Source organism: Pezoporus flaviventris, unplaced genomic scaffold, assembly GCF_033815535.1.
Source record: "Pezoporus flaviventris isolate CSIRO_AGI_PZ_B2104156 unplaced genomic scaffold, CSIRO_AGI_Pfla_v1 ptg000057l, whole genome shotgun sequence".
NCBI lineage: Eukaryota > Metazoa > Chordata > Aves > Psittaciformes > Psittacidae > Pezoporus > Pezoporus flaviventris.
In genome coordinates this window covers 5,046,296-5,073,967 of record NW_026892605.1, presented here as the reverse complement: position 1 = coordinate 5,073,967, position 27,672 = coordinate 5,046,296, and the positions used below count along the sequence as shown (strand labels likewise).

The window sequence follows — 27,672 nt, the reverse complement described above, 5'->3', positions numbered from 1 at the left end:
TAATTTTAAAATAATTTTTATTGCAGCCAAAACATTGTTCATATACCTGTACATAAAATAAACTATGATTATATACACAACATTTTAAGATACAGGGCATGAGTTTACAATTTTTGGCAGTTTCTGTTAATGAAAATTGTGTAACTTTAGTACTTGGAGAAACTCAAGCTCCCTGTTTTGGTACAAATGTTTTTATCCCCATGAATTCTAACCATAAAGTGGCTTAATAAACTAACATTAATGTGTAACATCTCACTATTTTTTCGTATGTTCTGATTCTAGACAGAATTTTTCATATGCCTCTTCAATTTCTGGATCCATCTCATCATCAATGTCATCAAAATACCTGGGGAAAAAAAAAAAAAAGAAAAATCACCAAAGACGTTAAGTACAGCTTTTCAGAAACATTTATGTAGATGTCAAAAATAAAACACAGCTCTGTAAATAGCTGTTAACTATGACATTTTCCTAAAGGAGCTGAAAAGGAAAAAAACCATGGGTAACTAAGAAAATAAGTAAATAGAAACCTCAAAGCAGCCTGGGCATGGTACAAATAGTGACAGTGCTTGTCACCATTTTGGATCATATTACACTGTCCACAGTTTAAAAACAGAAATAGTTTCCGAGATGATAGTAAGTGCCATAATGTTAACCAAGCTTCATAAAATTCAATAGTACATCTGTATTGATCTATTTGCAAGAAACCATAATTAGCATTATATTAGCTTATTTTTTTGGTTGGTCAGCATCCTAGTTCAAATACTGCATCCACCGCCTTGGTTGCACACTAGTTAAAGAATCCGTTTATATAAAAACCTGCATTCCTTTTTGTTGATACATGAAACCTTAATTCCAAAGGAATACTCAATAACCACTGAAGGAATACTACTTATTCTAAGGAAAGAAACGTAACAAATGTTGAGATACTGAAAATTTTGTAATCATCTCTAGCTGGGATGTATATGCACATCACTCAAGTGAATTCAGTTTGTCTCACTACCAACACTTGAAAGTCTGCTGCTTCATTTTGCTTGCAAATTAATTTATTTATAATGCAGAAAAGAGTTTGTTTGTACATGTATATGAATATCTGAATTCTAATTAACCCACTCATTTGGATAAATATGTTTCAAATTTGTGTGATTACAAAACAGCTAACCTCCACTGTAGAGGTAACTATTAATTATTTAGTTTTATTTTTGGCAAGACTGGATTTCTGAGTCTGCAGTAAAAAGAACTGGTATTAAAAAAAAAAAAAAAAAAAAAAAAAAAGAAAATTATCACTCAAAAAGAAAACATACGGATCTCCAGGTCCTGGCAGATACGTTCCATTTTCTTCGTATTCTGGAAAAAAGTCCTCTCTTTCAAGCAGCTCTTGGTATTTTTCTTGATAATCTGGCAAAGCAAAAATGACATTGAATAATATATAAAACTAGTCTTCTAAATTACCATACATCTGTATGGTTGGAAAATAACCTTCTAAATGAAACCAAAATGGTATGAAACATCTTATAGAAAAAACCCTCTTGCTACTGTGTTTCTCAGGACATGAACTAACCTTTAAGAATGATACCTAACTTCCCAGGCACAGATGTCTGCTGCAAGAGATTTCATGCCACACTGTGCTCAGATTACAGAAAACAAGGAAACTAAGGAAGAAACAACCCTTTTTTGCTACTAACAAAAAACAAAAAATTGACTTGAAGATTTCTGGCTTTCTGGAGAGATCAAGTGCTGAGAACTATGGCACAAATTCTTCTGAGTGACAGGAACTCAAATACATGCTTTCCATTTCAAATATTTATTTTCTTTTAATGCAGAATAAGGCATGGGTTACACAAAGTCAGAAATTCAGACATAATTTTGTCTTTTAATCTGTATGAATTTCAGAAATTTGAAGAACAACTTTTTATGTACTTCAACAGGACAAAGTTGATTACAACTTTTCAAAGACTAAGAAGAAAGGTATGCTAAGCTATTGACATACCTGGATCCGCTGCAGTGAAAGGAACACCCTCAGAAGTGTAAAATGTTGGCTCATTCTAAGAATAAAGTTACACAGAAAGTTATACGTATTCAGAGAGACAGTTGTTTGTAGTTTTCAGCAATGTGATTGTCTATGAATCAAATTAAATTCACAATTAAGGAACTGAAGTGTATGTTCTTACCATAAAATAGTTAGGGTCATTTTCAGGGGTAGCTTCTGTATGTGCAGAAGATCCATGAACTCTACCCCAGTTACTTGATCTCAATTCTACTAGTTTCAGAAGCATATGTTTCACATCTCTGAAAAAAAGCAGCACTCCAAAAGTTAGAATGTTTTGTGCTAAGTAGGAAATTGGGCTTCTCACATCTTGCAAATATTACGTAGTTAAATCCCCTCCCAAAAGCTCTATAAAGGACAAAACCTGGTCCAGTCGACAGATAACTCTGAGTTAATTTCCACACACACCCCCCCCCCCCATGTCTAGATGCTTTATATATCAAGTATAAGATACTCACCCTCTCCACTTCCTCTGTGGTGAAGTAAGGAGCCCATACGAAACAAAAATTGCTATAGTTTTTATCAAGATACCAAACCTGTAGCACAAGTTTTTCTGATAAAAGGATTGTACTGGGAAAAACAGGCAAATGATCTTCAAATTGTATTTAATAATCTAATTGATTCTCCTAACTTCAGCCCTCTTAATCACACTGTAATTTGCAGTCAACAGTGAGAAGTAATGTCTCCAATACACTAGATATCACGAGTCATTTCACTCCTAAAATAACAGAAATTGCTTTTTTTCTTTTAAGCAAGTTCATGCAGAAGACTCTCATTAAGGAATAAATAAAATCTTCACTTGTTTTCTCTATTAAAGTAAGTTTGTGCTTCTGTGTCTTTGAAGCCTTTGCTTGTGCTATCAATTTTCTCAGGTTCCTGAAGCAAAATTTTCCTCATCCTCCCTGGGGACAGCTCAATTACAACCCACAGATGCTACAAGCTACCTGTTGGCCTCCCTCCATATGGCAAGATATCAGGTCACAGTGCCTGGACCATCTATAGGTTTTTAGTGAATTTGCAAGAAGCTGAGGATGAAGTACAACAGAATCAGATCACCTCATTCATGCTGTTGATACCACTCATTGTTCTCCAGACTGCACTAAGACCATGCTCTCCAGAAAAAACAACACAAAACCAAGTTTCACTTTGCCTTTACATTTATAGTTATTTGTATATATTTATATAACCCTAATACTGTTAAACTAATATTTAAAAGTATAAACTAAGAGATATCACCACAGTTGTCTCCTTGTATATATATACTTGCTCTTAGAAACCAAAGCACTTATGAAAGATTTCAAGATCTAAAAAGTTGAAAAAAAAAAAAATTAAAAAAATCATTACTGTGAACACACATACCTATCAAAACATAAAATACACTTTTTTTAAAAAAAAAAACAATCTCCCCAAGCCTCCTCAATGAAGAAATATCTGATTTTATACATAGGAAGTGAGCCGAACATCCCCTTCCTTCTTATAAATAGACGTTTTTAAAATGTTTTGGATGTGTTGTTCATTATTCTCGAAGATTTTTAAGGTGTTCTGTTTAATATAAGAAAACCCCACTGCACACAAATTTATCTTCTCACCTGCTACAGTTTGCATCCAACACAACATTTTCAACTCTCTGAATAATATCCTCCATATCACTTTTTCCTTTTTCTTTCCAGGCATCTTCTAAAACTGAGCCTGTCAACTAAAGACATTGGATTAGTTTGTTTTTTTTTTTTTGTTTCTTGTTTTTTTGGTTTTTTTTTAATTATAAAACATTAATAAACTGTCAAAAGAACAGGTTCTGTAACAATTCATAACACTTAGATGTACTGCATGACTACTTGAGGATTGACATTCCCAATTCCCAATACCTTCTTGCTAAACAGATTAACAGATCTTATAAACAGTTTATTTTAGATTACAAGCAGTATGGTAGCTTTACGTCCAATGTTTATGTCACAAAGAAGTTCACAACCACTTCTCTCTTTTCAGTGTTGAAATACGATTTGAAACAACTCTTCAATGACATTTGTCAGATCTTATGTAAGTATATGCTATAAGAAAAGGAGACCTTATTTTTGCAGATAATGCCACTAGCTTACCTGAGAATAATGAAGAGTTTAATAAACAGTTTAGAAACACTTCAGTAAACTTAGCTAGCATCACACATGCCAGAGGATTTCATCTGGGTATATATGAGGAGCTAAGAATTATCTAATTAAGCCAGCCTGAATTTTAATCCATAAAATCTGGGAAGCTGAAGCTGATGCCAAGTTTTAGCAGCAGATAGTCTACTACTGCTGTGGATGAAAGCCTTTTCTGTTAAAAATAGGTACTTCGCTGCCCAGTAATTGCACAGTAGGAATTAAATCACAAGAAAAATAGTTTGCCTCTGTGATCAAAGTTAACAGCAATTCCTGATCTACTCAGCATAAATATTACACTTTCCAAAATGCCTGGAACGGCACCTGATGATACAAAGGAATAAAATGCAAAGATAAAAGCAAGCATCTTGGTCAGCATTTGTTTGGTGTTCTCAATTTTCTACTGCAGTCCTACCCTGATTCTAGACAATTAGATAATAGCACCAAGGAGTTTTAATTACAAATAAACATATTGCAGAGCAAACAGGTAAAACACCTGTATCTATCACTATATTAAATGGAAAAGACAACAGGAGACATTTACTGCTTCAATAGTGAAGCCAAGGGGTTGGACTAGGTGATCTCCAGAGACCACTTCCAACCCTAACAACTCTGTGATTCTGTGTGATTCTGTTTCATGAAGTAGCCCAATCTAGCTACACATATTCTCTAATATTTGTAGCTACTGTAAGACACTAGAGAACACTTGCATCACACCCCCCCCCCCAAACCTGTGTTCTGTAACACTCTGTAGGTTAGTACTGTGTCATAAAATAATTTAGATTGCCGTCTTTTATTTTGAATGGATGCTGTGAAGTCAAGTAAATATTCCAAGAACATTCACACAAATAGCAAGACGTCCACCTTCTTTTGAGAACAATTATAAAAACCAGCAGCACTGAAAAACCTCATGATTTGTGTACTGCCTTTTTGGGAAGTCCTTCAATGGGCCTTGCTTCAGGGAAGCACTGCCAACATAAGGATTGACCACAGGAGGGACTATGCTTATTGAATACAACCTCACATTTTTGCTTTGAAGCAACCTGTTTAAACATCCAAACTTCAAATGAAAAGTTTAAACAGAAAGATGTAAAACCTCTCTTCCCTATTCACCATATCAAAAGAAGCTTCCTGCATTTCAAGACAGAAGAGTCTGAAAAACAGTCGAGTGGGAAGAAGAGGGAAGAATGAGGAAAAAGCAACTAAACAACCAACCACCCTTCCCCTACCCCCTTTTTCCCCCAAAAAACCTAAAGTCCAAAAAAGCTTTTAAATTGCTTTCCTGTAAAAGTCTTTTCGCAACTATGAATATAACCATGGCCAGCAAAGAGAAAATTTTCTCCCTGCATAGAAGCCACCATTTTTTTAAGGAAAAATTTAAGAGCAAAGAGGTTTGTTTTCATCATGAAAGAGGAATATATTTATTTGTGCAGTAGCAGTGATACAGGCAATACAAGATGAAATAACTGGTATCAAGAAACTTTTGCCACAAAAAGTGGCAGACACGTCCTTCAGAACAGAGAACATAGAATCATGTAACAGTTAGGGTTGGAAAGGACCTTAAGATCATCTAGTTCCAACCCCCCTGCCATGGGCAGGGACACCTCACACTTAACCATGTCAACCAAGGATCTGTCCAACCTAGCCTTGAACACCGCCAGGGATGGAGCATTCACACCTTCCTTGGGCAACCCATTCCACTGCCTCACCACCCTTACAATAAAGAATTTCTTCCTTATAACCAGTCTAAACTTCCCTTGTTTAAGTTTTAACCTGTTACCCCTTGTCCTATCACTACAGTCCCTAACAAAGAGTCCCTCCCCAGCATCCTTACAGGCCCCCACAATTCATTCAAATTGATTACAGTTTTCTCCCACACCAGAAACAGCAAAAGGAGACCTGAAGTGACTGCTTAATTGTCTGCATCCTGACTTCAGTTCCATTGCTCTTGTATGTATAAGAACAGCCTTTCATTTTACTTTTAGAGCTTATGTTACTTTTTTGTTGGCTCAATTTCATAATGGTACTAAGGAAGAAAAACACAGCAAACAAGTATAGCTTCCTCTGTTAATGATGTAATGCATAAAACCTTATAAACATTTCCTCATTTGCAGTTTCCCCCACTGCTTCCAAAGTTAAGAAGGTTAAAAAACTTGACCATTTTTTCCGTTAAAACTACTGTCTCACCTTCAGCAGTTTCACTGCACATATCAGATTACTGTCCACAGGATTAGACAACAGCGCATTTAGTAATTCCCGAAGGCCTTCTTGAAGAATTTCTGCTCGCATTACCTGTCCCTTTGTTCCTTTAATCTGCAACAACAAGGTTAAAAGACTTACGTTTTAGAAATCAATTTAGTCACATTTTCTTCTCTTGAATGCTGTTATGATTTGGTTTGTGATCAACATAGCTGAGGTCTTTAACTGGAAGAACATGCCACATACTGTAGCTGTTTTAGAACACAGAACTTGAGAATACCTTGCAATTCTGACACATACATAACAATGCATGCCTAGCATTTTGTTTGCTAGTAAATTGCTAAGAAAAGCTACCAAGTGCCTGGCAAATGGTCCACAAAATCCCAGATTCCCAGAACCCCATGCTCTTTCCCATGTTACGATATGTATTCTCTACAGCTGTAGTGGCTTACTTCTGGAAGGTGCTCATTATGTATTTAAGAGAGTATAGAAAACAGTTAAAAAAATAAACCGTAAGCTCCACAGAACTGGACAACTCCTCCTCCTGCAAAGCCCTCTGTAAATTTTCCCCTTTACTTCTAGCAAGTGAAAAGCAGATTTCAAGGCCTACTTACAAACAGAAATGGAAAACTCAAATATTTATTTTCTTTCCTTATGCCAGCACAACATTTTTATATTGTTTGCTTATATCAAACTGTTGAAATAATCCTGCTAAAATACCTTTAAGTACACTTTGGCAGTGACCTTACTGAACTCACAAGTGTAAGAGTCTGTCCTGGGTTCAGCAGTAGCAGTCATGTTTCTCCTTCTTGGTAGCTGGTGCAGTGCAGTGTTTTACCTTTCAGCTGGGGAACAGAGCTGATAGCGATGTTTTGGTTTGGCCAAGGACTTTGTGAGGCTCATGCTCTGCCAGGGAGGAGGGGAAGCCAGGAGGAAGCAGAGACAGGACACCTGACCCAAACTGACCAAAGAGGTATTCCATACCACAGCACGTCATGCCCAGGAGGTAACTGGGAGTTAGCCGGAAGGGCTGGGAGACTGCAGGGTTGGAGGAGGTATGGGTTGGTGCTTGGTCGGGTTGAGGGGGGCGAGTTATCGGTCGGCTGGTGCTGAGGTGTTGTATTCTCTTCCCTTGTAATTTCCTTTATCATTATTATCATTGGTGGTAGCAGTAGTGATTTGTGTTATACCTTAGTTACTAAACTGTTCTTATCTCAACCTGTGGGAGTTGCATTCTTTTTGATTCTCCTCTCTGTCCCTCCGGGAGCAGGGGGAGGGCAAGAAAGGGGGGGAAGTGAGCGAACGAATTGCCTGACTGGGTTTAAACCATGACAGAGTCAGAAGCTGTAAGTGTACATAAACTTTTCTGCACCTATTACAGATACAAAAAAACCCCAATCTAAATACAAGATTACATGCTTAAAGCATAATACAAGGGCTCAACCTTCAGAAGATGTATCTTTAAAGGCCTACCTTTTTAATTGCCCATTTTAAAACTTTCCACATCTTCCTCAAGGGTTTGCTAATAGCTCCTATTGGTGACTGGATACTGAATTATGGGTTATTGATCATGATCTGCTTCTGCAAGGTTGTAACATTTCCTGTGCTGGTGAAGTGTACTCATCTGGGGGTATTGCCAGTCTAAAGAACATACCAAAAGCTGCATTCCAAAGGTGGTTGTGGTTGGTTTTTTTTTATAATTTCTTACACTTCAAAAAATATAAACTTCTACTGATCTTGTCCTATTTCCTGGACACACATTACAACAAAACTGTTCTAAAGTTCTTTTAATTTATTCCCCTCTCCCTTTAGAAAAAAACACCTCAAATTACATGCCATTTTCAGTGTTTACCTGAACACAACAAAAAGTCAACAAAGAACCACACCACATGGAAGTTTCTTCTTACCTCTAGATTAAGGTAGAGTTCAGCTAAGAACAGGACAAAGGCATGAAACTCTTTTTGGGTAGTCTCATCTGCTCTGGTGGCTTCATCCCTGTTTTCATACTCTGCTCGACACCTGTAAAAATTAAAACAAAGTCATACATCTGTAAACATCCCAAGGTATTTAACATGATATTTACTTAACAGAATGCTAAGAATTTATGAACTACATTGCAGCTGTTACATGCTGAATGTTGGCAAGTACAATTTGTGAAGGAAATGAGAACACTTCACAAAGACACCATGGACTTGTCTCCTTTTAGATGAATACATATGATTACATGATGATGTTTTCAATGGCTGAAATTGGAGAGAGCAAAATGAAATAGAGCAATTTACAACATGGAAAAATTAAAAGACAGTTACGGTCTACATATAAGAATATGGGTCCGGGAAGTTTAACTCAGGCAGCCAAATGTCCACAAACCCAAATATTACTGTGAAGGACATATTCCCCCTTTCAGGGTGCTGCCCACACTGTCTTAGATACCTTTACACTTACTCAATATATTCTTTATCTAACCATTTTAAGTGACAGTGATGCCTAGTTCATGACACTAAGCTGTGTGGCGATATGCTGGAAGGGAAGGATGCCATGCAGAGGGACCCTGACAAGCTTTAGAGGTGGGCGAGCGCAAACCTCATGAAGTTCAACAAGGCCAAGTGCAAGTTCCTGCACTTGGCTGGGGCAATCCCAAACATGGATATTGGCTGGGTGCATTCAGAGCAGCCCTGAAGAAAAGGACTTGGGGGTACTGGTGGATGAAAAACTGATTATCAGCTGGCAATGAGTACTAGCAGTCCAGAAAGCTTAACCACACCTTGGGCTGCATCAAGAAAAGCGTGACCAGCAAGTCAAGGGAAGTGATTCTCCCCCTCAACTCCACTCTGGTGAGACCCCACCTGCAGTACTGTGTCCAGCTCTGGAGCCCCAAGCATAAGAAGGATGTGGAGCTGTTCAGAGGAGGGCCATAAAGATGATCAGAGGGCTGGAGAAGCTCTTCTATAAAGACAGGCTGAAAGAGCTAGGATTGTTCAGTCTAAAGAAGAGAAGGCTCCAGGGAGACCTTAGAGCAGCTTCCAGTGCCTAAAGGGGCTGACAAGAAGTCTGGAGAAGGATTTTTTGTAAGAGCAAATAGTGATAGTAGAAGGAGGGATGGCTTTAAACTGAAAGAGGGTAGATTTAGATTAGACATTAGGAAGAAGTTCTCTGCTGTGAGGGTGGTGAGGCCTTGGCACAGGTTGCCCAGAGAAGTTGTGGCTGACCCATCCCTGGCAGTGTTCAAAGCTAGGCTGGACGGGGCTTTGAGCAACCTGGTCTAGTGGAAGGTGTCCCTGCGCGTATCAGGGAGGTTGGAAATGGATGAGCTTTAAGGTCCCTTCCAAACCAAACCATTCTGTGATTCTATAATCTAGATATAAATACAGAGGATTAAGATAATACGGCTGAGAGGTAATTTTTCTAGTACGCAACAACTGTGCCAAAAACATACAAGCTTACATAGCAGTTCAAAACCAGAATTAGAAAGTATTTGAGATAAAGGAAAGACAGACTTCTAACGTACTCTCTATGGTTATGTTGTGAATTAAGAAACACTAAGGAAACGAAAAAATCTACATTTTCTATTTCAGCTGCTTAAAGTAGAAACTTGGGTTGAGAAACAGAAGATGAACTCTCTGTGGTTATACTGTTAGGTTGTTTATCCCCCTTCCCAATTACATCCGTATTAGTAATAAAAACATAAGCAGGGTGCCAAAATTGATGTTATCTATTGGGTTGGCTTTAAAAAGCCTGATAACCCAACCTTAACAGATTATTTCCTTCAAGTAACAAACATATTTTAAAAAAAAAAATCCCCAAATAAAAGTTGTAATTTTGAAGGCAAAAAGGCTCATTTGGGGAAGAGAGAAAATGTAAGTATTTTCCATTTCTCTGTGTCCTGGTTCCAGCTGGGATAGAATTGATTTTCTTTCTAGTAGCTGGTACAGTACAGTGCTGTGGTTTGGCTTCAGTATGAGAATAATGTTAATAGCACACTGATGCTTTAGTTGTTTTGTGAGTACACTGGAGGAGTGAGTGAGTGGCTGTGTGGCATTTAGCTACCTGTGAGGTTAAACCATGACAGTCCTTTTGGGAGATCAACACAGTGCACAAAAGATTGAGCTAACAACAGATCTGACCACAGTGTGTTAAAACAAATTTGCTATAAGCATTCATTATATTAGTTTAACAGTCACTGGTCACAATATTGATTGATTTTCTCTCAGACTTGCTGTGTGTGTTCTCAGAGTTGTGGTAACACCTTACTTGCTGTACATGTTGCCTGTTGTGATATTTATCAACTATGGGGGCTGGGTTAAGGTTACCATTTTGCTGTACTTTGTAACACTGGCTTATGACATGATAAAATTGCTGCTTGCGAGACTCATCTGGTCTCTCTCAACCTTGCCTCATTTCCGTACTTCGGGAGCCATCTATCGGAATCTATTGGCAATTACACCTTTTACCTTCTCGGAGAACCCATTGTGGAGATACGTTCCTCCATCTTCCCTTTCTTCTGGAGGAGAAACCTTCCTCCATCTTCCTCTTCTTCTCCAGGCTAATTATAATAGCTTGAGAATTCTGAATATTCTAGGGATGTTCAAACCAGCATGATCCTATTGCTATGTCTCCTAAACGTCCTCAGAGTTAAACAACTATTTAAGAATACCATCCAGAGATCTGTCCTGAGGCTAGATAGTTATGAGCGCTGCTTGGGTAAAGTACCTGTTGTAAAAGTATGCCACGTAGACAGATATTCAAGTACTCAAGAGTTGGGCCACTGAAGAACATCAAAACAGCCAAAAGGTAGATCAGGCTGCTAAGACTGAAGTGTCTCAGGTGGATTTGGACTGGCAACATAAGGGAGAATTATTTTTAACCCAGTGGCCTCATGCAGGCCACCAAGGAGGAGATGCAACATATAGATGGGATCATGACTGTGGAGCAGATTTCACCATGGACACTATTGGACAGGTTATCCACAGATGTAAAACATGCACTGCATTTCAGCAAGTCAACTACTTGGCTTTATTATTATTATTTTTCCTTCAATTTCTGTCTTATTAAATTGTCTTTTCTTCCCAGGTCTTCTCCTCCATCCTCCTGAGGGGCAGGGAGAGTAAGCAAGTGGCTGTTATCATTTTTAGCTACCTGCTGTCTTCAACCATGACACTCCAGAAGTTACACTCTGGATAAAAGATCATCATAATGCATTGCTGTTGAAGTTTTTCATGATTTTGTTTCTAAACATAGGTGCACTAAATGAAACTTTTTAAAAGAAGCAAGCTTGAAGTTTATAAAGCCAAAAGTCCTTAAAGAGAAAAAGGCTAATTTCTAAAGAATTCTTAAGTATTACAGTGTACTGCTTCAAAAGTCATGCAGTAAGATTTAAAAGATTTAAAATAGTCCATTTAAAAACTTTTTTTTTGTCAACTACAAAGTCTATTAAACTGTAAGCCCTCGGAATTCTGTAGAAACTGAAAACTGAAGAAATGTATTCTTATGGATTTTATGCACCCACTTCACATACAAAGTCAGTTAGCTGATCAGTGAATAAACCTTACACAGCAACTCCAGCCAGAAAAGTAATTAAAGGAAAAAAAAAAACCCAAACCACAATGAAGTCAGTCTTGGCAAGGGTCAAAGGACAAGAACAGTACATATATGTGTATTTACTATACTTTCAAACTTTAGTTGATTAACTTTCCAATTTACCCTGTAATTTGTGATCAGTCTGAGATACTCAGGTCAAAAGAGCCAACAGAACTCCAAATGGAATCCCTTTCTCATATTTTAAAATATTAGAATATTTTAAAATGTATGTTTTTGATAACCAGTATGTACCTGTGCTTTAATAATCCTCCATCTAAACTATTTTATATATGTACCTGGTTGCACATGATGCTAACAGTTACAAAGTAAGAAGACATGTAACCTGAGAAAGTAACAGGCTTAAAATTACATATTGATACTGACCTTTGAAGTAACAGTTGTCGGAAGTTCCCACTTTGTGGACTAATGGTTAGATGGTGAGATAGATAGTTACACAAGCGAGCTCCCATGTATGAAAAATTTGGGACAGATGTGGCCTTCCAAAATAGAAGTGGAAAAAAAGGAATTATTCATAAAATCATTATTAGGCTATCAGGAAGTATCTTTAACAGCTTTTTTGAAAACTACTTAACAACAGTTGATAGGACAACTGAAGAGCAGAAGATTAATAATTACTATTTGTCATGTTAATTTTTACATCTCATCAACACTTTGCTAAATGCATTCCTGCACTTAAAAAATTACATGTACTGTGATTTTTTAAGAATCTTTAAGAAAACAACTACCATTATGCTGTGTGTCTCAACTGTGCTTCTTCACTATAACCTGCAACCAAAAAATATCTGAAGGTCACTTACAAACTGTTTTTACAAAAAAAATCAACACTGGACATTAAAACATTTTTCCAAGGACACACTCTCTCTCTCAAGGAGCAAGGAGTATATTAAAACAGCAGCAACAGCAAAAAGTCTGCTTCATTCAAAGGGCTGTTTATCCCGGAAACTATTTCTGGCAATAATGAATGCCCAGGGAAAAAGTATAAGAACATGGCAAGTAAAGACAAATACTTTCTCCTGTACACACTCCAGCAATCTGCAGAATAGCAAACTCCTGATTTGGAGGTTAAGACTGTTATCATTACAGTTAATAGCTCTTGATGGGTCTTTTTCTCCAGAACAAGTCATATTACTCTGAACATTTACACTTTTGTCATCTAAAAACAGCTGGCAGCAATGAAATTCTACAATGTAAGTTATACACTGTCTGAAAAATATTCTGCTTTAAATACTATACTTTAAAATTTTAAGAGGTGGAAAAAAGCAACTGAAAATTCAACATTGTCTATTACTGAAAGTCTCTTAGAACTTAATGCAGAACATCCCCTTATTTTGGCAATTTATTCCTGTTCAATTATTTTAAACTATCTTCTAACAACACTTGAATTAGAGATTCTTTCTCAAATACAGCTTCAGTGAAAAGTGGTTCTAGTTTAAGTAACTCCAGCAGCTCTGCCAAAAAGAAAATAGGGTTATCAAGAATTCATTAAACTTCTCCCATGGCTGAATCATCTTTGAACATTCATTTTATATCTTGATCATCTATCAGCACTACAGCTGTGCTTGCTGCTTGTAACATGTTCAAATAAAGAGCATCTTGCCATTAGCATGTCAATGCGTTTTATCTAGTTACCTTCTATGTGTACTATAGCTAGTTACAGGCAGAGAAAAATGCACTTACTGTAACTGTACTGTGCGCATGAAGTCGCTGGTAAAAACTGAATTGTCTTTGGAAGATACAACAAGTTTATGTAACTAAGATAGTAAACCAGAATCTAGTTTCCAGTAAGAGGCATGTGAAATATCTAATGAGCTTTTTGGTCCTTTGGTTCAATTAGTTGCTTGGACTAGAAAAGGTGTCCCCTTTTTATAAAGCAAAATACATCACTTTAATTTCACTTCTCTCTCCTAACAAACCCCCCAAATCAATCAAGCACACACGCAAATTCTTCGAACCTCATCTGTATTTTCTAAACTTCATCTTCCTAAATACTTGGTCTGCATTTGTGGTTGCATCAAATACTGAAACAATTAAGTTTTAGCTATTATGACCTAAATTTTTGGTATTATAACTCAGAGACCAAAAAAACCCACCTCTACATCTTCTTAATAACCAATCATTACTGTGCAGTAACATCTTCCCTGAATTATTATTGCTGGTAATCCCAGTTTATCTCCGACTCAAAAAACTCACAACCTAAGCAGAAGGCTAATTACCAATACTTATCTTGAGAAATTTCAGTTGGTGTATTAACTATAAACAGCCAAGATTCTTGAGCTATAGTGTCAGAGTGCTCAACTTTTGGAAAACAAGAGAACCAAAAATTCACTCTGTATAGAGACATAAATGGGTTAGGAAGAAGAAGGGGAAGTATATAATTAATACTTATAGACAGATTGAGATACCTGATACACAGACAAAGGGAAGAGTGTACATGTCTTGGGTTTCATTCATTTTAGTCTTTACACATAGCAGGTGTAAATCTGCCACCTTTAACCCAGGACTGCCAAGTCCATTACCAAATCATGTCACTGAGGGCCTCACCTACATGGTTTTTGAAGACTTCCAGCAATGGTAATTCTACCACTGCACTGGGCAGCCTGTTCCAGTGCCTGACCACCCTCTTGGTGAAGAAATTTTTCCTAATACCCAGTCAAAACCTCCCCTGTTGCAGCTTGAGGCAGTTACCTCTTACCCTACTGCTTGTTACCAGGTAAGAAAAGACCAGCCACCTCTTGGTTCCATCCTCCTTTCAAATAGCTGTAGAGAGTGAGAAGAACTCCCCTTTGCCTCCTTTTCTCCAGACTGAACACCCCCAGGTCCCTCAGCTGTTCCTCATCACACTTGTGCTCCAGACACTTCAGCTTTGCTGCACTTTTCTGGACATGCTCCAGCACCTCAATGTCTCTCTGTAGTGAGAGGCCCAGAACTGAATGCAGGACTTGAGGTGTGGCCTCACCAGTGCTGAGTACAGGAGGTCTCTAACCATTTCTTCCTGAACTATAGAGACTTCAATCAGCTCCCCATCTCTGCCATACAGCTCAGAAAGCTGAGCACCCTGAGGATGGCTGGTGTGACTACTGAAGACTGAGGCAAAGGCAACATTAAGTATGTCATTCTTTTCCTCATCCTTGGTCACTAGGTTTCCCCTGCTATTCAGTAAAAGATGGAGGTTCTCCTTGGCCCTCCTCTTATTGCTAATACATTTGTAAAAATACTTTTTATTATCTCTTATGGCAGTAGCCAGAGTTAGTTCCATCTGTGCCTTCCCCTTTCCAATTTTCTCCTTCCATAATTCAACAATATCCTTGTAATTCCTGATGGGCCAACAGTCCCTTCTACAGGTAATAGATTCTCCTTTCTTCTCCTGAATTCCCACAGTATCTCCCTGTTCAGCCAGGCCATTAGATCAGGTTGCTCAAAGGCCCATCCAGCCTGGTCTTGAACATTTCCAGGAATGGGACATCCACAACTTCTCTGGGCAACCTGTGTCAGCTGTAAGATCTTTCTGGAGTAACCTTTTCTCCAGGCTGAACAAAACCATCTCTCTCAGCCTGTCTTCATAGGAGAGGTGCTCTAGCCCTCATTGAGTAATAATACTCAATGCTTCTCAGTTGAAGAAGGCACAGCCAACCCTAACACTGGACCTGTTTTTAAATGGGGGGGAGAGAAAGAGACAACACTGAAGACTTACATTAAGTAAGAGTCTATTTAACTTGTATGAATTCAAAAATCTGATAAATCCCTCTTTTTCTTCCAATAAAGTTACATGGATATGTTAATCTTTTTAAACTGTTGTCCATGTGTTCAAATAAAAGATGGGAAAACAATGCTGCCAAACACAGCACAGATAATCTTACAGATTATCACTAATCTGTTGTGAATTAAATCTGCATTAATTCTATATGACAGTAAGAAACTTTAGACTCTACGGTTCTGTACCATGATCAATTGGTCATGCAGCTTCTACATGCCTCAGATTAAAATATTCTGCAAGTATCTGCACTTAAAAGGTAAATAAGAGTTTGCATTCTCCAAGGTAGAATTCAAAACCAACCAACCCAGAAAAGTGAAAGATGCACAAGGTAATGAACAGCAAGGGCAAGTGTGACTTCATTCTCTGCAACAAGGCCAAAAGACAGTAAAACCAGCTAATTTGCTAACCAACAGATATTAAGCTGTTTGTTCCAATGGCTCCCCCAATTAGTATGGAGTTCAGCTCAAGGTCGCTGTCCTCATTTCCATGGCCATCAATGGGACTGGACCTAGTTACCATCAGATGAGCTTTCCCTTCCCCTAGTTATGCTGTTCTGAAATAGGTACATTCCAAATGAATAAGAAAGCCTGTCAGTAAAGGAGTATTTCCCAAAGGTTGATGAGCACAGTAGGTATGAATTTAATTTTTTAAAATACCAAGGAATTGAAAGTATCTGAGTAGTATAAGGAACTTGCTTTGCAGGATAGAATAAAAATGTACAACTCTGGCATTGCTTAAGAGTGTACTTCTTCAATCTTTACTATATAAATAAAGCAATTCAAATACAACTCCCTTTAACCGTCATTTCAAATCTAGTATGTGAGCCAGGAGCTAAAAATTTATCAACAGCCCAAGTATCCCACACCTGAGCTACCATTTAGATTTGATTTAGCAAAATCTTTCCCTATATGTTCCAGTCTAAAAAGAAAAATTCATTAAACAACTACATAGATAAAATTACATGACAAACAATACTGGTATGCATACTTTGGACACTAGGTAACAGAGGCATAGTATCAATGTTATATACACAGTGTACCTGCTGATAGATGAGCTCAACAAGCCCTTGTAAATCTTCACCTGAAGTGACCCAGGCATTCAGTGTTTCAGCAAACTGCTCTATTTCAGTTTCAAAACAAGCTGGTTGGTCGGTGAGGTGATTTAGGAAGTCTTGTACATATTCCACCAAAGTCAGATAGCCATCGTATCTATCTTCAAAGGAAGAATCCTATAGCAATGAAATAACATACCGACTATTTAAAAGGAACAGTTTACTTCAACACAAGAGAACATAGACCTCAGGGCATCAGAAAGCTCTAGTAGACCTATCATCTTAAGAACTGAGTAATATTTTTATATAGATTAGAGTCTCCAGGCAAAACACATCAAAAGACAGATCAAAAGAAATCAAAGAGTTTGCCAAGTCAGGTGCAAGATTAACTAAGCAATAAAGTATATATGTTAAGGCTAAAGCTAATAGAGGCTCAACACCCATTCCTGATGTGCAAACAGTGCTGCATATATACGAAATGTAGAAGGAAAAATAATTGGAAACTTGAAACAAATTATGTTTGGCTTAAACAGAGTATATAGTGCTTCAAAACATGCAGAATGGCAAGAAATTACAGAAATACAATAAATACAACTAGCGCCCCCATGTAAAAAGTATTTTTTAAAGTCAGTGAATCTGCATCTCTTGACAATGGATGAAAGACTACAAAGCATGAAATGAAACTATTCAAATGGTACTGCATTAATTTGCAGCTATTGAGGTTAAAAACCAGACAGTAAACACACCTGCTCCCTAATGGAGGGATGAGCTTGCATAGTATCACTTTATCAGTGTTTACACTCCTGCTGATGGACAGAAGTCTGTCAATTTTGTTCATTTAGAAATGAACATATGTAATGGTATCTGAAGTCACTACTGTTCTGAAGTATTATGATGCTAGCATGGGAGGGGAACAGCAAAGTAAGCAGGATACTTTGTGATGTCACTAGTAATAACACAGTACAAATAATTCACTTTGTCACGCTATACAAAAGATGGTGAAAAGCATTCTTACACAGATTTCAGAAGTGTAAGCAGGAGCCTGAAGAGGGACTGCTAAAGAAATGACTTATCATTAGTTATTCAAGATATAAGGGTGACACAGAATATCAGGCCTGTCAACTGATCTACTAGTTAACAAGAAAAAGGTTTAAAATACATGAACTGTAAAGAATAAAATTATCTAAAAATATTAGTGAACTAACAATTTTCTTCATCTAGTGGACATAAATACATTGCCAAGGGTTATAAGTACATTCTCCTTTTCCCCACCACTTCTCCCTTATTGAAGGGATGTAATTTACTTTCTGTCTTCAAAACACCTCAGTCTCTCCTCTACTGTGAAGCAACATGGATCTGTGAAAGATTTTTATTTGGACATGAACTGTACAGAAAGACACTGCTGACAATTAAGTATTTACATTAATTTCATGACCTGTGAAGAATGTGTGGGGAAAAAGGCAGACCTTCCAAAATTCTTCAAAGATCCGCATCATAAGGTTATACAACTTAAGCTAGGGTGAGACGTATCAATATAATAAAAGAAAAAAATAGAAAGATTTCCTATTATGTTTAATTAAGTAGAATATTTGTCTTTAGTATTATTCACTGTACAAAGTTACATAATATTGCTCACAAGAAACTGAAAAAAGAAAGAAAAGGGTTTATGGAAATGGTGGCAAATTGTTATTACTATAAGGATAAATATTTCAACAACCTGGTCCAAGTTAATTTTATTTTGAGCTGGGGAAGGGAGTCAAGGAGCTTCAGAGGTCTTTTCCAACTTGAAGTATCCTACGGTTCTAATGGTTTGGAGCTTACAAAGCCAAAGAATAAAGGGTAACAGGCCTATGTGTAATTAGCTAAATACTCTATTTTGCTAAAGGAAATCAACTTTTACTAGGCAATTTCAAGTACCCCAGGAAAAGTTCTGTACAATAAACTTCAACTATTTTGTTCCACAGAACTATGACATTATTGTGCAACAACTACAGCTTAGTCATATACAAATGAACTGGCATTTCTCCAATCAACCTGTTCAAAAACTCTCCTGCAGGGAGATAGCAGGGAATGCTATTGCTGCAGCTAGTATAAAGAAGCTGCTCCTTCTGACAGCCATCAGGTTGTTAGGAGATCCTCATTCACCAGAGAGGAAGGTATCTTCCTCTCATACTTACTTGATAGGAATTCAATATTGGAGGAGAATGTCTTTCTGGAAGGAGCCCCAATATCATTTGGTATACCGGTGTCCCTGTATTGATACTCCTCTTCCCATTTTGTAATTAAAAGGCTAAACACAGAGGCTCTGTAACCACATTAATCTACCTGTACTAACTACACAAATCCAAATGCAATTGAGGTTTTAGTAACTATGCCAGCAAAAAGAACAAATAGGAGAGAAAAATGAATAATTCAGACATTATAATAAAGTTGTATATTGCTAAATAAGTAATGCTTGATACTTTAAAAATAATAATGTTTAGCCCAGTAACTTCTAGACATAAACCACTCACATTTGTCACTGGCAGATTTTAACAAGCGAAGACAGCACTTATTACTGTATCAAATAAAGAAAAGCAAAGCAAATCCCTCCTATTATTTTTATTAGTTGGCTAATAGGAAGCTATAAGTTTACAAATTTGTGATTCAAAGCCATGAAAATCAAACAGAAATTTTCCACGAATTTCTGTTCTGTTGTTGATTTCTCAATCAAGCGAACACTGTCTAATCCTTCTCCTTTATGTTTGATAGCTATAGGATGGGATCCTGGATTATTCACAACAAAAGACTGACCAATTTAAAGATAATGGATTTGCCTCTTTTTGGCTAAGAGATGACTTGCTTCTCTTTTGCCTCTGCTTCTACTAAGAGTCAATTCATGAGTTTCAAAAAAACAATAGTGAAAAAGCTCAGTAGGTACTAAAACTCCTCTGGTTTATGTAAAGGTAACAAAAAGGAAGATATATGAGCCAAGTCTGCTCTTGTGCTCAGTTTCTGCACGTGCTAATTACCGCCTTCCTATACCTGGTAGGTATTTACAACTTTTCTTCCACTTACGAACTTCGTCACTGAATCCTTCATTCGATTTCTCTTCAGACCCTTAGGAACAAGCTCTTCTCACTTTCAGATTATATGCACTTAACAAGTTTACAATAAATTTATTGCAAACTTAAGTACAAATGATGTACAGTGAAAATGGAATTTGCCATAGTGATAAACAGTGATTAACAACATCACTTGTAAAAACAAGACTGTGTGTAAGCAATACACTCCTTACTAATTACCTTAACCTTAGAAGCAGAGCTAAAGGACTGATAAAAGGAGAACACCTGTACCAGACAGTGCCAAACACAAAGTGAATACTAGAAAAACAAGTGATCAACAAGAAAGGGCAGTAGCTGGGTGAAAAGCGAAGGTGGCACAGGAAGATTGCTGACTGGCTCAATTTAGGACCCAAAAAGCTTGCTGTCTCCCCACCCCCTTTCATGAAGCATGTGTGCTAAAAAAAAGTACTAATTAATAATATATTTGGTAACTTTTGACCAATGATAAGTAATTTCTTTGCTCTCTGAAATGTATATATTTGATGTACACAAAACTAAGGTGCGCTAGCTTTGTGGAGCTTCCACCTAGCACCTTACTTTGCAAAACACCTGAGAATAAAACACCTCGAGTCTGAGTATATATAGTCATTCTGCACACCAAGTAACAATTCCACTTTTGGGACAGCATAAAGACTGTTGCATATACAAAATCACCTTGCCATGCTGTATAAAGGGAAGAGGCACCCCCCTGCTTGGCTAAACATATAAGACCAGCACTGAGGCTGCTTAACCTCCTTCTTTTTGAAATGAAAAGAAGTAAAAACCAAAGCCAGATCAAATGGTGATGGTCAGATTCCACCTAAGATGATAAAAATCTCATCTTACGAAGTGAAGACATCATTGTGCCCTTCTGATGTAGTGAGAGCCATGTTATTATCATACACTTGTGCCAGAGAACAAGTCTGACATTTCCAACTAGCAATTCAAACCTAAATCTAGTCACCAATTCTACTGCAGAATTCCACAAGTTCTGATTGGACCGACCTCTGTATGGAAACAGATAATCCCATAGAATCATAGAACAGCTAGGGTTGGAAAGGACCTTAAGATCATCAAGGTCCAACCCCCCTGCCATGGGCAGGGACCATGGGGTCTTTATTCCCTAAAGTCCTGGTAAAGTTTTTCTGAAAATTCTAGTATGCCTTGTGTGCTGTACCACTTACACTGTCTTCACAGCAAACTGATAGTTTGAGTATCAGAACTAACCAGATGTCATCAAGTAATCTCATATGCAAATGTGATATGGACATGCACAGTAATTATTATAATGTACAATTAAACAAGAAATCTGTCACTTTTTCTAAAACAATAAATGCTTAATAGCAAAACCACTGGGTATTTTAGAAGAGAAATGGAGCTTTCAGATGTAATAATTCCAGGGAATGTTATAAATTAAAGGTAAAAGATATTAATTTTAAGTCAGAAAAGCAGTATTTTCTCAAAATTTTGATTCAGATTTTAAAACTCATGATCAAATTCTGTGTAATAATGAGATGTGCTAAATTTCTTATTTTTATTGCAAGTAAAATTAATTCAGCCATTAAAACGAAAAAGAAACCCGAAACAACCAAACCAAAAATGCACCAAGGAAAAAAAAAAAAAAGCCAAAACCACCAAAAAACTTTGTAATAGTGAAGCACAAACATCTGAAACACCACTATTAAGGCCCCTGCAACATACTTACAAGTACATGTTCTAGGATTTGCCTAGCATTTTAACAGGTATTTTAATTAATAGATGAGTTACATATTCCTACAACATAGTCCTACATATTCCTACAACACAGCAACCAGGAACTCCTACATGCCTCTGTATTTTCGCAAAAGAGCTGAAAAGCAACACTGGTGTCCTCAAAACTTTGTAATTGTAAGCACGCGTTGTCTAATGACAACCCAAATGGCAGGTTTTTTGGTCTTGAAACTGAAATCCTTTACTTATGGAAAACACGTAACATATATTGAGTGAAAATAGTTATTTTCCCCCTAGATTACCCAATTCACTGAGGCATGTTTGTGTTGGCCTTTCATTAGCAGTTGTATATCGGCTACGGGCTTCTATTATGCAGGACAGTAATTCTATTCAGCAAACTGGCAAAGCTGGCAACATTAAGATAACATCAATTTCACTGGTGAGGAAAAGACTTTAAATCGAAGCCACCACATTTAGCATTCAAATCAAGTATTTTTCTAGAAGTTATTAAAAATCTGTATGTTTCTATAAATTGTCTGGGGTTTTTCTGTTTGTTTTTTTTTTGTTTGTTTTTTTTTTAAATTCACTTGAGTGTATTTGTAAAAGTCATTGTTCCCACCTGTTTATGTACAATACCAGAATCTGGCTGCTTGCACAAAAGGATATTCCAAGAATTCACATACATCTTTCCCTTTACTGAAGCAGTAACATGGAAGACTACAGAGTAGAAAATACAAAGTACCAACTTTTATTACATGATACATCTACAACATTGAATTGAAATCACCCTTAAGCTGGCTGTAAAGGTATTAGGTATGTGGGTAGGTAACTGCTAGGAATGAGCCTAATCCTACTTTTCTGCCCTTCGGTGATACAATACCACTTTTAAGTAAGGAATTAAAAGTCACGGTCAATCATACCCACTGTAGAATAAATTTCAAAAAGGTAAAGTCTTGTGCTTGGAAAAGCTGAAGGTCAAGCTTTCTCCCACACTTGCTTCAGAAACTGAAATCTGTATAAACGTGTACCTAAGCCTTTACTTAAAATCCAATGCGAACTACAACAGAGGTAGCTGCTAAAAAGATGCAATCAATGCTTAGTAAAATCAACAAGTAACATCGTTATCTGCAGCAAGCTTTAGCAAAATATCTCATGCTTTCACATACACCATAATATTCACCCACTATCACTTAACATTCTGACTGTGACTCCTGAGGTTATCATCCGAGTTTCTGGAATCTCTTCAGCAAATGAAGCATTTAAGTTATCTGATTAAACAAGATCTCAGAAAAATGGTAACTTGAATATAAGCAAGTTGGCATTGGCAGAAAAGAAAATAAACACTCACCGCAAAGTTCTGATTGAAGTTCTGGACGTAACCTGGTGGATAGAACTCAGGTGCTTTAACAGACAAGTTTGATCTTATCACAGGAGCTGCAGCCACCTGAGGTTCAGCCATTTCTGGTTCAGAATCAAGAACTGAAACTTTATCTTGTGATCCAGATGGAATCCCTGTCTGTGGCAGGTGCTCTGAAAAATTTTTGTTAAAAGCTTTTCTTAGAATTTACTAAATGAGTATGTATTCACACTGAGTACACACATAATACATATTTTTATTTAAAATATACTTTTACTATTAAAAATACTTTCAAGTTTACATCAAATACATTGTTTTTCTTACACATGGATAAAGCTTTTACTTTAGCAAACTCTAGATGTCCTTCTACCTCATAGAAAATAACCACAATGTTCATGTGAAAGAAACATTTAAAAAAAAGAAAGGAAAAAAAAAGAGAAAAAAGAAAAAGAGCTCTCTCCTCTCCTCTCCCACGAAAACATGCTTTTTAAGAGAGCTAACCTGAGAAACTAGCAAATCTTGCTCATCTTGTGGGTTTTCCATACTTTTCAGATAGAAATTCAAGACTTTGAAGTTCAATTATTGGAAGACATGACTAATTTTTAACAACACTAATTTTTACCAGAATTCTCAAAGACACTTAGGTGTTCTTCTCATACACTGTTGGCAGAAAACCCCCCACAACTACACAACCAATCAACAGTGAAAGAGTGCTTTCAAAACAGTATTTCCCAAGAGTACCAAATGTATCTTTATAGATTAGCTCCTATGTTTATTGAAAATGGAACCTGATACCTACCTGAAAAAGCTAACCAGCAAACAATGCTTTGTATTACTGTCAGATTGTGTTTATTTTCTGGCAAACCTTTAGGCTGGTGTTCTTCAATAAGAGGAAGGCTGAACCATCTGCTGTCAGTTTAACAGATGGATAAAATGCACACACAGATGTGAAGGCCCAGAACGGGGGGAAGTGGACAAAGAGGTGTTGTGAGTGGCTGCAGTGCCACACCACGCCTTTACCTGGCCATAGGCCCACAACCCAGAAACATGATCACTCTTCTAAGGAAAGGTGCAGATGCCCCCACGCAGCTCTCCCCGGTGAGAGAAGAATCCAGCGGATGGCTGGGGTGCACAGCGAGCTGGTCCTCAGGCCGCGGTGACTCCTCCGCCTCTACGTATGGGGGTGCGAAAAATCACGCGTCCCCGAGCTTTGGCCGCGGGGAGGTGAGGCGAACCCCCATGGCTCCAGTCTCAGGGGGTTGGCGAATGGGGGTACAAGCGAAGCAGGAGAAGCATGCTGCGGGCACACGAGTGGAGCGCGGCAGGCTGCAGGGAGCTGCTCCCCTACGCCTTTGACACCGGAGACCTCGGGAGGGGCAGGGAGGGGGCCGCTGCGCCCGTACCTGCGATTCTGGTGCCCAGAGGCGCAGTCTTCGGAGGCCGCAGTGATTCCTGCTGCGGGAAGAGGCCGCCCGCTTGGTGCTGCTGCTCGTCGGCCGAGCCTGAGCTGTTCGAACCGCTTCCCCCAAGGGGGGCCCCATCGCCGCTCTCCGGCGCTCCCGCACCACCGGGGACAGCAGTGCCTTCCCAGCCCGCACCCCGGCGTCGGCCGGCACCCGGAGTTCGGTCGAAAACATCCGACATGCTCACGCTGGGGCAGCTCAAGCGCTTCTGGGAGACAGCCGGCGAACGGCGTGGGGGCGGAACGTGGAAAGGGGCAGGGCGGCCGCTGAGTCCCGCCTTGCCGCGGCCCGAACCCTTCACTTTCAGTTTCACCCCCACCCCACGGCCACGACGGTCGCGGACCAGCGCGGCTGACAGCGCCCCCTCGCGGCACTTGTCATGACTGTCGCCATAGCAACCCCGGCGCAGGGATAGCAGCTCGACCGGGCCCGGGCGAGTGTCGCCCAGCTCGGCTGCCGCGGACGAACAGAGGTTGTTACCGGACTCGATGACAATCTCGCCTGTCCACAGCTGATGGGTCTGCAGCCCCCACCACAGCACGGGATCGCTTTCTAGCGGGCTGCGGGTGTCAGCAGCCGGTTCCGGGGCCGCACCTCGTCACGCCTCCCAAACAGCAGGGAAGCTTGGGCACGGCATTTCTCACAAAACAGTATGTTCTTGTGATTGTTCCCCTGCAGGAACACACAGCGCGAGGTGACCCCACCAGCACCAAGACTGCTGCTACACGTAGCAGAAGACCTGTAGCTACACTACGCACATATAGGCAGAGGAGAGGTGTTTGCATGCGCAGCTGCAGCCTGAATTCTACACTTGAGCCCCTAACATGGCAACATGATTGTACAGCTAGAGTGATTTCTATAAATATGCTTATTCAGAATAATGTATTTTCATGTATAATTGTGCATGACATGGTAACAAACTCTATTCTGATTTAACTTTTTAAACCTTCCACACCAACAGGAACTAACTGGAGGAGCCAGTTATCTATCTGTGTAATGCATTTTGCTAATATTAACTAATATTTGCTAATATTTTGCTAATATCAACCCACATTAACTGTGGGTGACTCAGTTGAAGTGCCTGCTCACAATTTAATTCACCTATTCCTGTTCAGTTTTACCCCAGAGCCTTACTCTACTCACTTTGCAAACTCCATCAAACCACAATATGCTTTCAAGATGAGGCAGGTAATGGAGACACAGGGTGCCCAGAACACACCACAGCTGGTCTTGACCCCACAAAGGTGCTCTGTCCCTTCCACAGCCAAAGCCAAAGCCTGAGGTGGGGTCAGGTCACAAACTCTGTTCATAACTCATGAGGGGGTGAAAAATACACACATGTGTGTGAAACATTATAAAAAAAACCCCAAACAAACAGAATAGCATTGTCTTGTATTAAAAAAAATAATAAATTGGATTGTAAAATGGTGCCTTTAGAAGTTATGTTCCCATTTGGTTTATTATTACATTTTTACCATTTTTAATTATTAATGGCATGTTGGTGTAGGGTGTAAAATATTTGTGAATTCCACAAAGCATGAACTGGTCTGATTTTTGGTGAGAGACAGGCTTGGCCAGACAGTAAAGGTGACAGAGCTGAAGTTCATTATGCTCATGGGAAAACTGTTCCTAGGCAACCGTTACTGAAAGCCAGACTGGTAAACTAACAGATCTACACACTGCAAAGGAAATGAGAGCAACAGTAGGAGGTTTTGATGAGACAAAAAAATACCGGAATACTTCCCTTGTGTAAACAATTCTCAAAACCAGATCTAAGCAGCATTACCAACCCTTTCAAGATCACAAATTAGGTACTAAAATAACTAAATGGAATAAATTCAGTAGTGTTGTCTTATTTCAGCTCCATTTTTAAAACCTGTGTTTGTGACCTCGTGTCACATCTGCAGACTCCACCTTACCAGGAGGATAATGAAAAGCTTACATTAATGTGAAAAAGGAAGCTGAGATTTTCAACCACTGGTCTTAGGCTCCTGAGGCTTTAAAGGAAAATCATCATTATACTCTGGCATCACTTTTTAATAGATCAATTTTTTGAAAAAAGCAAATCTCATTCTTTAAGGTATACAACTATTGAGGAATTAAATGTTACTGAACAGGTAACTTTTCATCTGTGATCATAAATGTGAATTCTTCTTCTTAAGATAATTCTATATTATCTTAATGTCTGTTTGGCAACTACTTACCGTTTAGAGTGGACTGTGATACCAGATCCATCTTTTCCTCAGAGATGCAGTACTTGAGATTGTATGAAAGCAGTTGTGTTTGGCTGGGAACCCGATTGTGTACACCTAAACCAAAAATTAAAAAAAAAGGAATTTTTCAGGCAATGAAATCCAAATTAAAATACCCAAAATAGTACCTACAATAGCCAACCCTTTTAGACAATGCCTAAAATTCTGCTTCGAATGTTCTGGCCTGAGTAACTGCCAGTTACTTCAATCCAAGATGGCTACGCTAGTGAGACACCCAATGACGGATGAAAACTTTTACCAAATGCCATTATTACTTATAATATTATTACAAATTCAGCAATTACTTATTATATTATTACAAATATCCATTTGTATGGAGTTACCTGCTTTGTCCTAAGTGTGAGACCTAATAGTCTATCACCTAATTTTGAAGCAATATTGTATACACCTGCAACACCTGGTGCTGAGAAACCACAAACTGCAACTTTGTCACTATTCAGAACACAAGCACTTTAAGATTTTTCTTTTTCTTTTTATGCTCACAACCTATTTATAATTAGAAAAAATGGAAAGGACTAGTTCTAGCTTTTAAAACTGAAAATATTATGAATAATTGGTATTTTGCTGATCCCTATTATATTGATAAGGCATGGCATTGCACTACTTAATGGTTACTGAGTCTGAAACATAGAGCACCCATATTAGTACATAAGGTGTAACTCTAACTGGAATCTTTCCCATAGATTTATTTAAAAGCACAGTAGTCTCCTGAACATCTAGCAGCAGGGTATCCTATTAATTACTCTCAGAGAAACATGTTTTCTGAATCATTAACTTCACTTCGTAAGTCATTGGTTTTGAGGCTGTATGACACCTCTGGCAATGCATGTTTTGCAGGAACAGTTACACTGATGTAAATAAAGCCCAGCACATACCTAGAAACTATAGACTGTGTGAAGTAAGACAAGACACACAGGCAATGGGCAAGCTGTCATCTGTAAAGTTCCTACTTAATGGCACGTTCTCTTCATTGATTCATGTATGTTGCCAGAGTTCCTCCGT

General features: G+C 38.3%; 1 protein-coding gene across 2 annotated transcripts; it reads right to left on the bottom strand.

Moving 5' to 3' along the window:
* Positions 1 to 26,692, bottom strand: PAIP1 (poly(A) binding protein interacting protein 1). 2 transcript variants are annotated; one of them, XM_061469437.1, is made up of 11 exons: positions 26,602 to 26,692; positions 22,926 to 23,107; positions 16,773 to 16,961; positions 12,343 to 12,455; positions 8,289 to 8,400; positions 6,370 to 6,495; positions 3,634 to 3,740; positions 2,169 to 2,286; positions 1,988 to 2,042; positions 1,302 to 1,395; positions 1 to 346 (listed from the first exon to the last, which is right to left on the bottom strand). In XM_061469437.1, the coding sequence occupies exons 1-11, from the start codon at positions 26,630 to 26,632 to the stop codon at positions 256 to 258; spliced, it is 1,218 nt and encodes a 405-aa protein (XP_061325421.1). In that variant the 5' UTR covers positions 26,633 to 26,692; the 3' UTR covers positions 1 to 255. The 2 variants fall into 2 exon arrangements, with proteins under 2 accessions (XP_061325421.1, XP_061325420.1); XM_061469436.1 differs by lacking the exon at positions 26,602 to 26,692 and adding an exon at positions 24,338 to 25,726.
* Positions 26,693 to 27,672: the final 980 nt, after the last annotated feature.